The sequence below is a fragment of the Protopterus annectens genome, chromosome 8.part0 (genome assembly GCF_019279795.1).
Source record: "Protopterus annectens isolate FY-2018-M chromosome 8.part0, PAN1.0, whole genome shotgun sequence".
Taxonomy (NCBI): domain Eukaryota; kingdom Metazoa; phylum Chordata; order Ceratodontiformes; family Protopteridae; genus Protopterus; species Protopterus annectens.
The window spans coordinates 1,207,004,534-1,207,018,248 of NC_056741.1; the positions used below are offsets into that span (position 1 = coordinate 1,207,004,534).

The window sequence follows — 13,715 nt, forward strand, 5'->3', positions numbered from 1 at the left end:
CAGAGATATATATATATATATATATATATATATATATATATATATATATATATATATATATAGGTCTGCTTGAATAATTTAAACACAAAATATCAACAGAAATATCTAATTTCAAAAATACCTAAACACAAAATGTCGACAAAATCTAACAACATCCAAAATTTTCTCCCCTCACCTCCTGCTAAGTGTATGAACCACTGCCAGGGTGCTCAGCAGTGGGGAAATGGCATACATCCTTTCCTAGTATAACTTTGATTTTGTCAATATTTTGTGCTTAGATATTTTGTCTCTCTTTTTCTAAATATACATGTGTGTGTATGGATATGTATTATATGTGTATATAATATTGCCCATACCTTAACAGCCCATTTTTAAGCATTATAATACCCAACAGGTTAAGCAGTATTAAAGAATGCCAGACTTTCCAGAGGTAGTTCATCCCTCTTACTGTGACATTAGGCCTTAGAATGCCTTTGGATAGTCCCATATTCTACAGTGCTGTATACTTACTTAGGGATTATTACTTGCATAAACAGCATTAAAAAGTCATTCTAGTAAGGAAGAAGAGGCGTATTGTAAATCACTGAAACGCATCTGTGATGTTGTAATGACAGTGTGACTATACCTTCCTGATCAGTAGTGATCGCTGCAGAAAAGGTAGTGCTAAACATTGAATTTCAGATCTTGCATCTTTTGTAGTTTCCATTTAAACACTTTTGTTTATTAATGTCTTTCATAATAATCAAAACCTTGTTTTTTGGGAATGTGTATCCTGGGAATTTGTGAAAAGACATAGCTATGAATGTCTAATCACTTTAATTCTTGGTAATGTTATTCATCAAAGTACTAAATAAAATGTTATTCATCAAAGTACTAAATACGATGTTGTCCATAGGAAAATTATTGATGCTATAAGATCTTGAATTAATTGTGAAGAAAATGATACCATAGTGAAGAAAACATGGACATTTCTTATTTGGAGTTGTTTTTTTTTTTTCCAATTTAAAACTTCAAAGATCTTAGAGAATGATTTGAAAGAATTGTTACAATTAATACATTATATAATCCCTACCTTAGTAATAGTAAGTTGTTTATCTAGTATAAAAGCTAGACTGTTTTTTTTTTATATAATTTATATTTGTGAATGTTTATGCCTTCAATGAACTTTCATCAGGACTCTCAAGTCCACCTCTGTCATGTGGTGATTAAAACGTTGTAAGAGAGTGAATGATAGCAGAAGATACTGCAGAAAGTAAACAAAATCTGCTCCTGAGTTTACCCACTTTCATGGCTGGTGACTCTGAACATTATGAGATAATTCTTTATGGTGTGGTGAGACTGAAGTTTTCATTATGCTAGTGCTGTCAGCAGGACATCTTTAGGGCAGCACCAGAGCCATAATTAGGATGGGGCAAAGGGAGCTGCTATGCTTACTGCAAGCTGTTAGGGGAAACAATTAGCAGGTGCTGATGGTGCATGAGTGCATTGATTTATGAAGCTGCGAAGCTATCACAGCTTCATAAGTGAGTATCCATGCTGCATTTGCTGTCATGACTGAAGTCCAAGTGAGTGTGTTATTAACTGTAGCAAGTTACTTGTTACAGTTAATAGGAAGTAGTTTGCTACAGTTACAAGATCATACAAGTTTTTTTTTTAGTCTTCAGTTCTGGGAAGCCTTTTTTGTAGTGGGGTACTAGTCTGGGAAACTGTACAGGTTACCACATCACCTAGCTACAGTTCTGGTCAACGCTGGGGAGCTTAAAGCAGGCAGTTCCACCTGGGTGATCTTATTCAGATTGGAAATGCATAGAGCATTACTGTGTGAAATGTTTTAGTTAAATTTGTAGAAATAACATCCTGGGCAGACTGGTTTCTTATAGAGACACACCAGTAACTTTGATCTTTTGAAATTTTTAAAAGAAGATAGAATGATACATTAGACAAATTAGGGATGGCAGTGAAGACTGTCTTGTAGGATCATATTATGTAATAAAGTGAATAATGATCAAAAATAACTATCCTAACTCAAAGCAAATGAAGTACCGCATACAGTATATGCACATAATTAGAAACCTACAGTTGTAGTATATGTACATGTTTCACTTTGCCTGATAGTCCCCTTTTTCAGTAATCCAGTAGCTATGATATAAAATAATAAGGTCAACATTAGATGTGAAACATTTCACTGAACAACACATTTTATCCGTAAATGCATTCAACATTAAAAAGAAAGTGTAGCCTATGCACCTTCATTTTTTTCTGTGCTTCTAAATGCTTGATAAATCTTAACTATGAACACCATTTTCCTTAATTTTATATTAAAGCTATGTCACAGAGTTGACCGAACACATAAAAGTGAAATCATCTCTTAACAATGAAAGTGATTCTTGTCTATTTGCTCGATTCTTCCCTGCTTTTATTTGGACAGTGCGTGATTTCAGTTTGAAGCTGAAGTGGAAGAAGCAGCTTATCACAGAGGATGAATACCTGGAACATGCTCTCAAATTACGACCAGGTATGATGTCCTCAGAAGCGCTGAGTGAATTATAAAGACCAGCTGAACTTCTTACTGACTTTACGGTGTATAGAATAATAGATGTCACTGGTTTAATTATTACTACTGCATATGATACAGAATATCAGAGATGTTAAAGCAATCACTGCATAAATGTGATAATATTAGATTGTTGTACTATGGTCATGGCCGGCCTTAGGCATAGGCCAAATAGGCGGCTGCCTAGGGCGCCGCTCTAGTAGGGGCACCTTTCCAGTATTTGTTTGGTATAGGTAGACCAGGAGGATGGGAGCACCGGGTGGTGTGGTGGGGGGTGCCATGGAGCCTTTTGCCTAGGGCACCAGTTGACCTAAGGCCGCTCCTGACTATGGTACTGTGACAGTTCAGCGCCACATATGTCAGTAGTGATGCATACCTTTCAACCTAACCTACAGACATGGAAAACAGGTAAAAAAGAGCCTCGAGGAGAAGAAGATACATCCGGCTAAAAATCTGGACATATAATTACCATAAAAGTTGAAATACCCAGTAGCATGTAGCTGTTGCCTCTTCCAGTAGCAATGTGGGATACTACTCAGAAACACGTTTAAATAACAGGGAGTAACAAAATTAAGGAAAATATGAGCACATTATTAGACAGTGCAAAATCTGTACATTTTATTTAACTGTATTATACAAACTTCTACCCCACAAGGGCATTTATTATTGCTTCAGAAAAAGGGAGATGTGTGTTCTCTTTCAAAAATCACACGTGATGACAATGATTTAGAAAAATATGTGAAGGAGCAAATCAAAGCCTGGAAATGGGGGACATACCTCTACAACAGGGACATATGAGAGGTCTGTGATGACTTCTGTAATGCTAACTCTGAGGAGCAAATTCACAGTTGTCTGCAGTGGTAGTTTATGTTTGGATGCCTTGAGGTGGTCTGACAACTCAAAGCTACACAACCATCTCTTAAATTCTGTTTTGTTATCATAGAATGATGTATTTTAAAGTTTAGTTATGTTATGGTTATCTTTACTGCAGAAAATTGTTAGCTAAGCTAATTGCATAACACACAATGTAAGGACATTCATTTTCTATCCCTGTCATCTGATGTGTTTATTCATCTTTATTGACCTGAACATCTCTTTCAACTTTCTGGTTTAAAAGTCCACGTTTGCACTTGTTTCCCACCTTTCCTGTAACTAGTCTAGTCCAGATACAGATTTGCTGTATCCAGGACTGTTTGTAAACTTCTGAGCCCCCCAAGCCTTTCTGTGTTGGAGGGAAGCATTCTAGCTTATCAGTGGGAGTGGTAAGCAGTAGGCAACCTATCTACCACAAGATCCAGGTACAGATTCTTAGTTTTAGCACTTGAACTTGCTTGTTCATGCTCAGCACTTGTTCAGAACTTGTTGTTAGCACTAAGTAAGCTACAAATTACTGCAGCACTCAACCTTCCTCTTTACCTAGAGGAAAACAGTTTTTGTACTTACTTTCCTCACTCGCTTAGAGAAAAACAGCTCTTATACTCACTTTCCTCATTTGTCTAAAGGAAAGTAGTTTTTTATTCAGGTATGTCCAAGTGTCAGCTCCCTGTCTATCTGATGAATCTGGGCATCTTGGGGCAGTGTAGCAATTGCCTCATGTAAACAGACAAACCCTCTCCTCCTACCACCGAACACCACAACCTGTGAGAGATGCACTTATCTAGCCAAACTGGAGGTAAAGCTCTCTCCAACCAAGACTGAACTTGACAGTCAAGAGGAGAAGGTAAACACTTGCACCACACCACACTCATCACATAGTCCCACTAAACCTACACCACCAAAATCTACACATAGAAACACAAAAACATTTGTGGAGGCTCTCAATTATAATCTGCTCAAGCAACAGAGATCTTCAAAGCAGAAACGCAAGCAACCTCCACCCCCCCAACACAACCTAAATGACATATAGCCCAGAGACTCAGTGTGCCAATAAACCACAGCCCATAAGGCAAAACAACTTACCCAACACACTAGTCATAGGTGACTCTATAGTCAGGCTCACTGATGTCCCACTCATCAGGCTAAACAAGGAGAAGGGTACTGTCAGCTGCCTGTCAGGTGCCAGGCTCCGCCACATAACCCACGCACTCAGGTCACTCCACAACAAGTACAACTATGACTCTGTCATTGTCCATGTTGGTGTGAATGACCTGAGACGTACCTCCCTGGACTACATGAAAGGAGACATGGAAGAGCTCTCCGATCTTGTAGCCCAGGCAGGTATGACCCAAGCCCTGAGTAGCATCCTGCCATCGTCCATAATGATAAAACAGTACAAGGACAAAATTATTGACTTCAACAATTGGCTAAGCTTCTGGTGTCATTTTAAGGGGATCCAGTATCTGTCTGCCTGGGACAACATGGTCGACAGACCATGATGCATTTCCAGAGATGGCCTGCACCTGTCACCCCTGGGATTCTGGATACTGGCTAAGGGTCTTTCTGTCCCTATAGTGCTTTTTTAGGCAAGGTTCAAATGACAAATTCACCACCGTAACAGAAACAGGCAAGCAAAAACTGAGGGTAATGCTACTCAATGCTAGAAGTCTAAATCTCAAAATGCACTCACTCGAGGCACTCCATAAAATGGAGAACATCGATATCTGTGCAGTGACTGAGACCTGGTTCAAGGCTCTAGAGAGCACCCCTGCATTACCAGGCTATAACACATACCACACTTTTCAGCCATCTAACCTGGAAAAGAACACCAAAGGCGGAGGTGTGTCCATATTCATTAAGGATATCCACACCTCCAGGCTAGTTGCACAGCATAATGCATCCGAGGTTATCCAAGTGCAACTAACTCTGGGCAAAAGTGCAGTCCAAATTGTAGCTTGCTACAGATCCCCCACCATGCCCCAGGATTCCCACTCCTCTTTTCTTGATATACTGGAAAATATTAGGGTTCAACCAACAACCGTAATAATGGGCGATTTCAACTACCCCACCATTAACTGGGAAAACTACTCATGTACCAACTCCTTCACTCAACGCTTTCTGGAATTCATAAATTCCAGTGCCGTGGGTCAACTTATCCACACCCCCACTAGGGGCAACAATATCCTAGACCTAGTCATTACCAACATGAATGCAGATCCGACCATAAGCTAATCACCCTAGATAGTCGCATCCCGTCCCCACCCACCATTAAGGAAACCATGGTAAAAAATTTCTCCAAAGCCAACTTCATGATTCTTAAGACAGAAGTGGTGAACTTCATGACACCCATGCAGATGGACAATACAGTTACGACTGCTGAATCCTACACAAATGCACTCTATAAGCACTTACACGAGTGTGTGGATTATGCTATCCTTAAAAGAACCAAGACACTATCCTCCATAAAAAAGAAGCCAATCTGGTGGTCCCCTGCCATAAACAAACTCTACAACAGAAGGAAGAAACTGTTGCAAAAGAGAGTAAAATCCCATGAGTGGAGGAACTCCCTGGTCAGCCTCAGTAAGAAGCTGAGATCCCTTATAAGATCTACTCCACAACAAATTAAATAAAAAAACAAAAGTAAAATCCAAGATATAAGGTATGCCAGTATTATGATGGGAATTTTTGAACTTGAATTTTTGTATCAAATAGAGTTCTTTAAAAGTATGTAGTCAAATATTATAAATATATTGACAATTTAATTTTTATATGTGAAGGGGTAGAGATTAAGTGACAATCTTTCTGGATGACTTCCAAGAGAATAGATTCATGTTGAAATTTGATGGTTTCCAGTTGGGAAACAAAGTGAATTTTTTGGACATTAGTCTAGAAGGAAGTAAGAGTGGGAAAATTGTTAGTAAGGGATATCAGAAATTTGAGGATGGACTACATTTTTTGGATGCTTCCAGATGTCATCCCGCCATCTCCTGAAATCTCTTCACTGTGGAGAATTGACTAGGGTAAGGAGGCTGTGTAATAACACAAAAGAAGTAAATAGTGAGTTAGAGAAAGCCTCACAATTGTTTATTAAAAGGGGCTATAGTACAGATGAAGTGCAATTTTCCTTGGACAAGGTCAGAAGGGCATTATATGTAGTGGTTATAATAAGAAATAGAATAGAACAAAAGAAAAATCAGATAATTTAAAGAAAATATTTGCAGTTATGACTTATGATTTGTTAGCAGAAGAAGTAAAGCAAACTATTAAGTTTTATTGGACTTCTTTGTTTAAATACTGGGATTTGGTAGATATACTTGACAAAAATTTAAACTTCTCATTCAGAAGGGGTAAAAACATAAAGGACATGTTAGTCCATGCTAGATTTATACGACCTAGTATAGGACTGAGTTATAATCCTGATTTTTGGGAACATATCTATGTACTAAATGTATAACATGTCAATATGTAAGTAGGGCATTTCAGTGCATTAATGGAATATATTTTCAACCTAATGCTAAGTTTTCATGTAATACAGAAAGTATTGTGTATACATTGAGATGCCCATGTGAAATGTTCCATATAGGTGAAAGTAAAAGGGCATTCAAAACCAGGATGCGGGAACATGTTAGAGACATCAGAAATGAGAAAGTAGAGAGCCCACTTGCAATGCATTTAAAAAAAAAACATCAAAATAGTAACCCCAAGGCTTATTAGTAACAGTTTTGAAACATATTCCTAGTACACAGTATAATAGCAATGTAAAGAAAAAACTTTTATATAAAAAAACTCTGTATATATTGAAATATAGCACTTTAGCCCCTAGGGGCATTAATATAGAATGCATCTGGAAAGTTTTTATATGAATTTTGTATTTTAAATGTTTTAATTAGTTAATTAATGTTTAAATGATTGATTTTTTGATTTATTGATTAATTGATTTATATTATTGTATAAATATGTGCTGCATTTTCTGTGTATGTATTCTCCTTAAAAGGCTACTGCCGAGGCACTAAAGGTTTGATTAAATATTTATTGTTAAAGATCCTGGTTTTGGTCGTTTGTATCCCTTATAAGATCCTCCAAAGCTAGCTACGAAAACAAAATCATCTCTGATTCTAAGGGCATCCACAAAGCATTCTATAGCTATGTCAAGAATCTCAATGGCAACACCCAGATCTGCTCTGAGTTACAGCACAACGGCATGAAAATTACAAAACCAACTGATATTGCCAAAATCCTGGCAGATAGGTTCAGTGCTAAGTTCACCCCCCTCTCACCCCCTAAAGGGCCCATATCTATACAGGAAGAATGCAGAGTCCCTGTAATCACATCTATACAGGTAAAAGCTGCACCCTCTAAAACCAAAAACACAGCATTCATGGGACTGGACAACATCCCAGGCTGCGTTTTACAAGAACTTCAGAACGAACTGGCTCCCCATCTAAGTACCATGTTCAGTCATAGTCTCACGTCAGGCTTTATGCCCACTGAATGGCACACAGCAACAGTTATCCCACTCCTTAAAGGGACAGCCACCACTGATCCTAGGAACTATCGCCGTATTAGCCTGACCAGGCTGGTCTGCAAGGTCATGGAACTTATCATCATGGAACTCATAAACAAAGACATTGGTAACCTCCAAACTCTGGACCCCACCCAGTTCGGGTTTGTGAAAGGCAGATCATGCCTTATGAACCTGAGTGACTTCTTTGAGGCAGTCACCAAAGCCGTAGACGAGGGTAAGGTGGTTCACACAGCCTATCTTGACCTCGCCAAGGCTTTTGACACCATCCCCCATTCTGGAATTGTAGCTAAACTCACTAAACTAGGTATAAATCCCTATGTCACAAGATCAGTTGCCAACTGGCTCACTGACAGAACCCACACTGTAAAAATTGCAGACTCCAAATCTGACTTCAAACCAGTGACAAGTGGAGTACCACAGGGTTCGGTCCTGGGACCTCTCCTGTTTGGTATCTACTTCTCTGAAGTACAGGCTAACATAGAAGGCCTCTGGCTAATTAAGTTTGCAGATGACTGCAAACTAGGATCCATAGTTGAGTCTCCAAATGATGTGGACATCCTAAAGTGCATTGTCACCCCCTTTGGTAAAAACTCTGTACCCATGAACTACCACATAAATGACAGTCTTCTTAATGCCGAATGTGTGATAAGAGACCTTGAGACCCAGGTGGACAGTAGTCACTCCTTTGATAATCACATCACCACAGTAGTCAGGAAATCCTTCTATGTGGCACACCTTATCACAAAAGGGTTCTCATCCAGGAAAAAAGAGGTCATTGTTCCCCTCTACTCGGCACTCATTAGACCCATTATAGAGTACATGCCCATTTTGGAATGTACCTTACAAGACATCTGCAGCAGCTGGAAAGGCCACAGAAGTACCTCACAAAGACGATTACTGGCCTCAAACAGATGCCCTACTCTGACCGTCTCAAAAAACTCCAGCTTTACTCTGTAGCATATCACCTACTCCGAGGAGATCTCTGCCTAACATATAAAGCTATGTTAAACCCAGAGCTGTTGAACATGCTACACCTAAAGAAATCTCAATCCCTCCGAGCTACACGCTCTAGGGACCTAAACCTTGTCACCACAATAAACAGGACATGCTGGAGGGATAGATTCCTGTCCCAGAGACTTCCTATACTCTGGAACAAGCTACCCATCTATGTCAAATAAAGTTCCTTATTAGCACTCTTCAAGAAAAATCCTGATGAGTGGATGGGAAATAGGAAATACACCCTGGGGATCACTTCTGTTGTTCTACTCGACAGAGGCACAGGAAATTAACTTTCTTGGGTGGCGTAAGCCAGGGAACCTTGTTGGCTAGGCTTACTTAGGCCCTTGGGCTGATAGCCTAGTACATACCTATGAACAGAAGTCTACCATAGAAGGGGAAGCAAACATTAACATGTGCAGAGGTAGGTTTTCCTAAAATAGATTTTGATTATTCAGTAGCTGAATGAAGTCATCAGAAGCAATGTCTAAGACACATTGGAAACCTTTAAGAGGCATAAACCAAGAACAGGCTTGCCTGTAGGTATTACTTTCTGTAGTGTTTCACTGATTTTCATAAACTTTAATAAGGAAAAAAACAAATAAAGGAAGGAAGTCAGACTGCAATACACATAGAAGTAGGAATTTATTGACAATTTTTGCCTGTCTCAAGGTACTTTGGCATGCACAGTCTTTTGTTCCTTTTTCCAGTGAGGTAACTTCCCTCTGTCTTAGTGTACAGTACTGGCCAAGCTAAACATTTACATTTTGGAATAAAAGGGTCTAATTTTAGATCATTGTTTCTGAAAGTTCTAGGCTTAATGCCAACTACTCGATCCATCCACCCACCTACTGCAAATAAATTAGTTTACAGCATTATTTCAGGCATCACTTCGTGATACTGCAGAGGCTATTGGCATATTTTTTACTACTGAGTGTTAGCTTGGGGAATGACTTAAAATGCTGCTCATGGCAGCAGAATTATAAAATAATTGGTGAATTACCTGGGCAAGAATGTGATATAAAGGAACTTGAATACGAAGAAGTATGTAAATATTTGACAACAGATGAAAGGTCAACAATAGAACATAAACAGATGAGAACAAAGTTTAGTAGGGAATACTTCAGAAAACTCTAATATTGAGAAATGCCTTGAAGTGTAGAAGTGAAGTCTAAGGTATAAATAAATTTGCTTTCCTGTTCTAACTTACAGCTTTGGTGTGATTGACTGGCCCCAAACCACATTGTAATAGTTGGACAAGAAAACAAGAAAAATGCTTCATACTTACCAAATGATGTATAAAAAACAGTGCATAGCAAGATGATATATCCCTCACCTTGAAGGAGCTGTGAGCCTCTTCAAAACTGACTCTATAGGTCTGCAGTCATGGGAATGCATAAATGTTTGCTGGCCTCAGCAGTCCAAACATAGTGAAACTTCTGAAGGATAAAGAGAAGAAATCTATGGCGACATCTTTACTCACATGCTAGGTAATCAAGTGTATATGTTTCTAAGGTAGTATATCAGAACTTCACCCATACCACTACCCCAAAGCTTTCAAAACAATCTATGAGCAGGGCATAGAATCATTTAATACGTACAGCAGCAAGTGTTTAAATGTTCTTCACTTTTAGGATTCTGTTAGATTGTTGTTTAACTGTGTAATGAATGTCTCATGTATGGGATTAGCGTGAGAGAAACACATTGGTGCAGAGCCGTATGCTGCTACTGATGATTGTTAGACTGCAATCATCGTCACACAGCCGTAAGTTGAAAAGGCATAAATTTGTGGGGCATAGAGTCAGCCATGGTAAAGCTGTCAAAACTATTGTTCCCCTGCCCTGGCTAAATTTCATGTAATTATCAATGGCTTGTAGATTAAGATGTGTTACTAGACAAAATTATTAGTGAAGACTTGTATTTGTTATCAGCATGCCCAAGGATTCTCTTTGCATTTTGTATTCTTTTATATTAAGGAACCCCTAGTTGTAATATGTAACACTGAATTATCCTCGTTAAATATAATTTTTATCTTGTTGCAAATTCTACTAGCTGAATAAGCTTGCAAAACTCACCCGCACAAAAGCAGAGTTATATATGTATGTTTGCTGTTTTCTATCACCCTAAAAACAAATCTTTTTTAGTAATGTACGTGTAAGAAGATTGTTCTTGTTTGCAGACTTACAAATCATGTTTAATTGAGGTTTTATTTCTGTCTAACACGTGAATAGTATGAAGGCATGTTATTTGTTGTGAGTTTTGTCAGAAATATCTACTTTTTTGTTACTCATTGGGGTGTTCTTAAATTTCATTTCTGAAACAAAGTATTAATTCTACCAGCTAGTTATTAAACTAATTTTTACTAGCAATACGTAATTAAGATGTACCAGTACATGGAGATACAAGCAAACTAGACATATGTGTGTGTGTGTGTGTGTGTGTGTGTGTGTGTGTGTATATATATATATATATATATATATATATATATATATATATATATATATATATGATTTCACTTCATAATCTTGAAATGCTGAAATCTCGAATTTCAGCATTTCGAGACCATAAAACTGAAATTGTGCAAAACTGAAACTTCACAAACCCGAAACCATAAACCCGAACACACATCATACACCACACAACACACAAATCACAACACCCACACCACAAAACAAATAAACACAAAATACAAAACACCAAACATGCAAATACCCACACCTCCTACTTATATATACTAACTCCGAGATCGCACAAACAATAAAAGACAGAACACTCACACCCAGACATTCCACAGTCCCTCGCGCGTGCACACACACACACACACACACACACACACACACACACATACATCCAACAGTTACGCACTCACAGATTAACCTACCTACCCTAACCCACACATACAACTTAAAAACAATCTAACACACACTCAGACTCCCACCCAAAACCCTTAAAAAACAGTCACTTACCTTACACTCCACGCAAATCCATATACCACATCAAACTACATACAACGTAAACACCACATGTCACGTAACATAAAGCCATAACCGTGACTTCGAGATATTCAAATTTGCTATTATGCACTTCCCACATTTTAAAATTCGGCTTTATACTCTCGAAATGCTGAAATTCGAGATTTCAGCATTTCGAGATTATAAAGTGAAACTATGTATATATATATATATATTTATAAAGTATATGGAGATTTCCATTAAAATGCTAGAAAATGTGGGGGTGCCACAGGGGGATATCTCTGAGCCTTTCAGAGATTTCTGAGCTTTTTACCTAAAGATGGCCATGTCTGTAATCAGTTAATATTCTTTTTCCAGTTCTTTTAGTGCCGCATTTACTGACACTAAACTTGAGGTCATTATTGTTATCGCAGGTATATATTTTTGATACACCACCTTGGGAGAACTTGAGCATGTTTTACTGAAGTAACTGTGTAGTGTAGTTTGCAGTTATCTGTTTATTTGGCTATGTAGTGTTTGCAGACTAATTGTACTAATTTAAAGCAATACACGTTCTAGAGAGCTCAAAGACAAAACAATTATACTGGACAAGTTACATATTTTGAAAAGATATTCTCGTTTTTTTTCTACTCATTTCTCTTTTTTGTAATTCTCCAGGTTCCAGTAAAAAAGTACAAGATTACAACTCTACAAGAGAGTGCATCAGAAATTACTTTCCTAGCCGAAAGTGTTTTGTATTTGAACGACCTACATCTAAAACAGAGGAACTGCAGAATTTAGAGGAACTAACAGAGGATTGTCTTGAACCAGTGTTTGTAAAACAAGTACAGACATTCTGCCAGCATGTTTTTGAGACCTCAAAAGCCAAAACTTTACAGGGTGGCCACACTGTAACAGGAAGATGTAAGTGAAGTGTTTTTGTTTCAGAGTTTAGGTCATGATGCACAAATGTTGTTCTTTTAAACTATAATATATTCTGTGTCATTTTGATGTACAAAGTCAGGTCTTCGTTTTCTTTTCCATATTGTACTTGAGTGAGAAAGTTTGGAAGGTGAAGGGCTACAAAAAGTATTTGCTAGAAAGTGCAGGCAGTGCGACAAAGTCAATAAAAAATCAGTGAAAGTTGTGCTGAATTAAATTTGAGTGATATGTATTGTGTGTTAATCAGATGGAAAATGTGTAACTGGAGACAGAACTTTGGTGACACTTTGGTAGAATAGCTGAGATTTGCTTTGCCCTCCTGTATCTCAAAGCAGAAATCTGTTATTCTACACTAACTCATAAGTCTGCATAGTCAAAACAGAGACCAAGAGAGACCCAAATTCCCAAGCAATGCAAGATATAAGAGGCTTGTTTGTAATGTTATTTGAATATCCCAAGGTAGTTCTACACTGTGGGGTAGTGCAGAATGTGCAGTGAAATGAAACAGGGGTGGAGTGGGGGGCAGACAATATTAAACTAAATTGTTGCTAGAATATCTTTTTGTAAATGAATCTTAAGTTTAGCTTATGGAGTTCCTCATTTCAGCTGGCTAGAAGAAAAAAAAAACTGCTTTTGACTAAAAAGAAGCAAAGTTTCCCATATAACACAGGCTCCCTTTTTTGTCATCCACAACTGACCGTATGAAGGCAAAGACTCTGGTCCAGACACCACTCACTCTGATGCAGGTCAGGATGAATTACCCTATTGGCAGAACCTGTGAGATAAAATGGAAGCAGATGCCCTGCTATCTCACGTGAATAGACCAATGCTGACTAATCACATTGCCATGAAGTATATAACCTTATAAGAA

At 38.1% G+C, this 13,715-nt stretch overlaps 1 protein-coding gene across 2 annotated transcripts in view; it reads left to right on the forward strand.

Annotated features, from left to right (window-relative positions):
* Nucleotides 1–13,715, forward strand: part of LOC122809310 (guanylate-binding protein 1-like) — a 668,410-nt gene that overhangs the window by 468,244 nt on the left and 186,451 nt on the right. For both annotated transcript variants that reach the window (XM_044080706.1, XM_044080705.1), the window contains 2 exons: nt 2,325–2,515; nt 12,581–12,826. In XM_044080706.1, the coding sequence (XP_043936641.1) occupies nt 2,325–2,515; nt 12,581–12,826 (437 nt within the window). The remainder of the gene's footprint in view (nt 1–2,324; nt 2,516–12,580; nt 12,827–13,715) is intronic.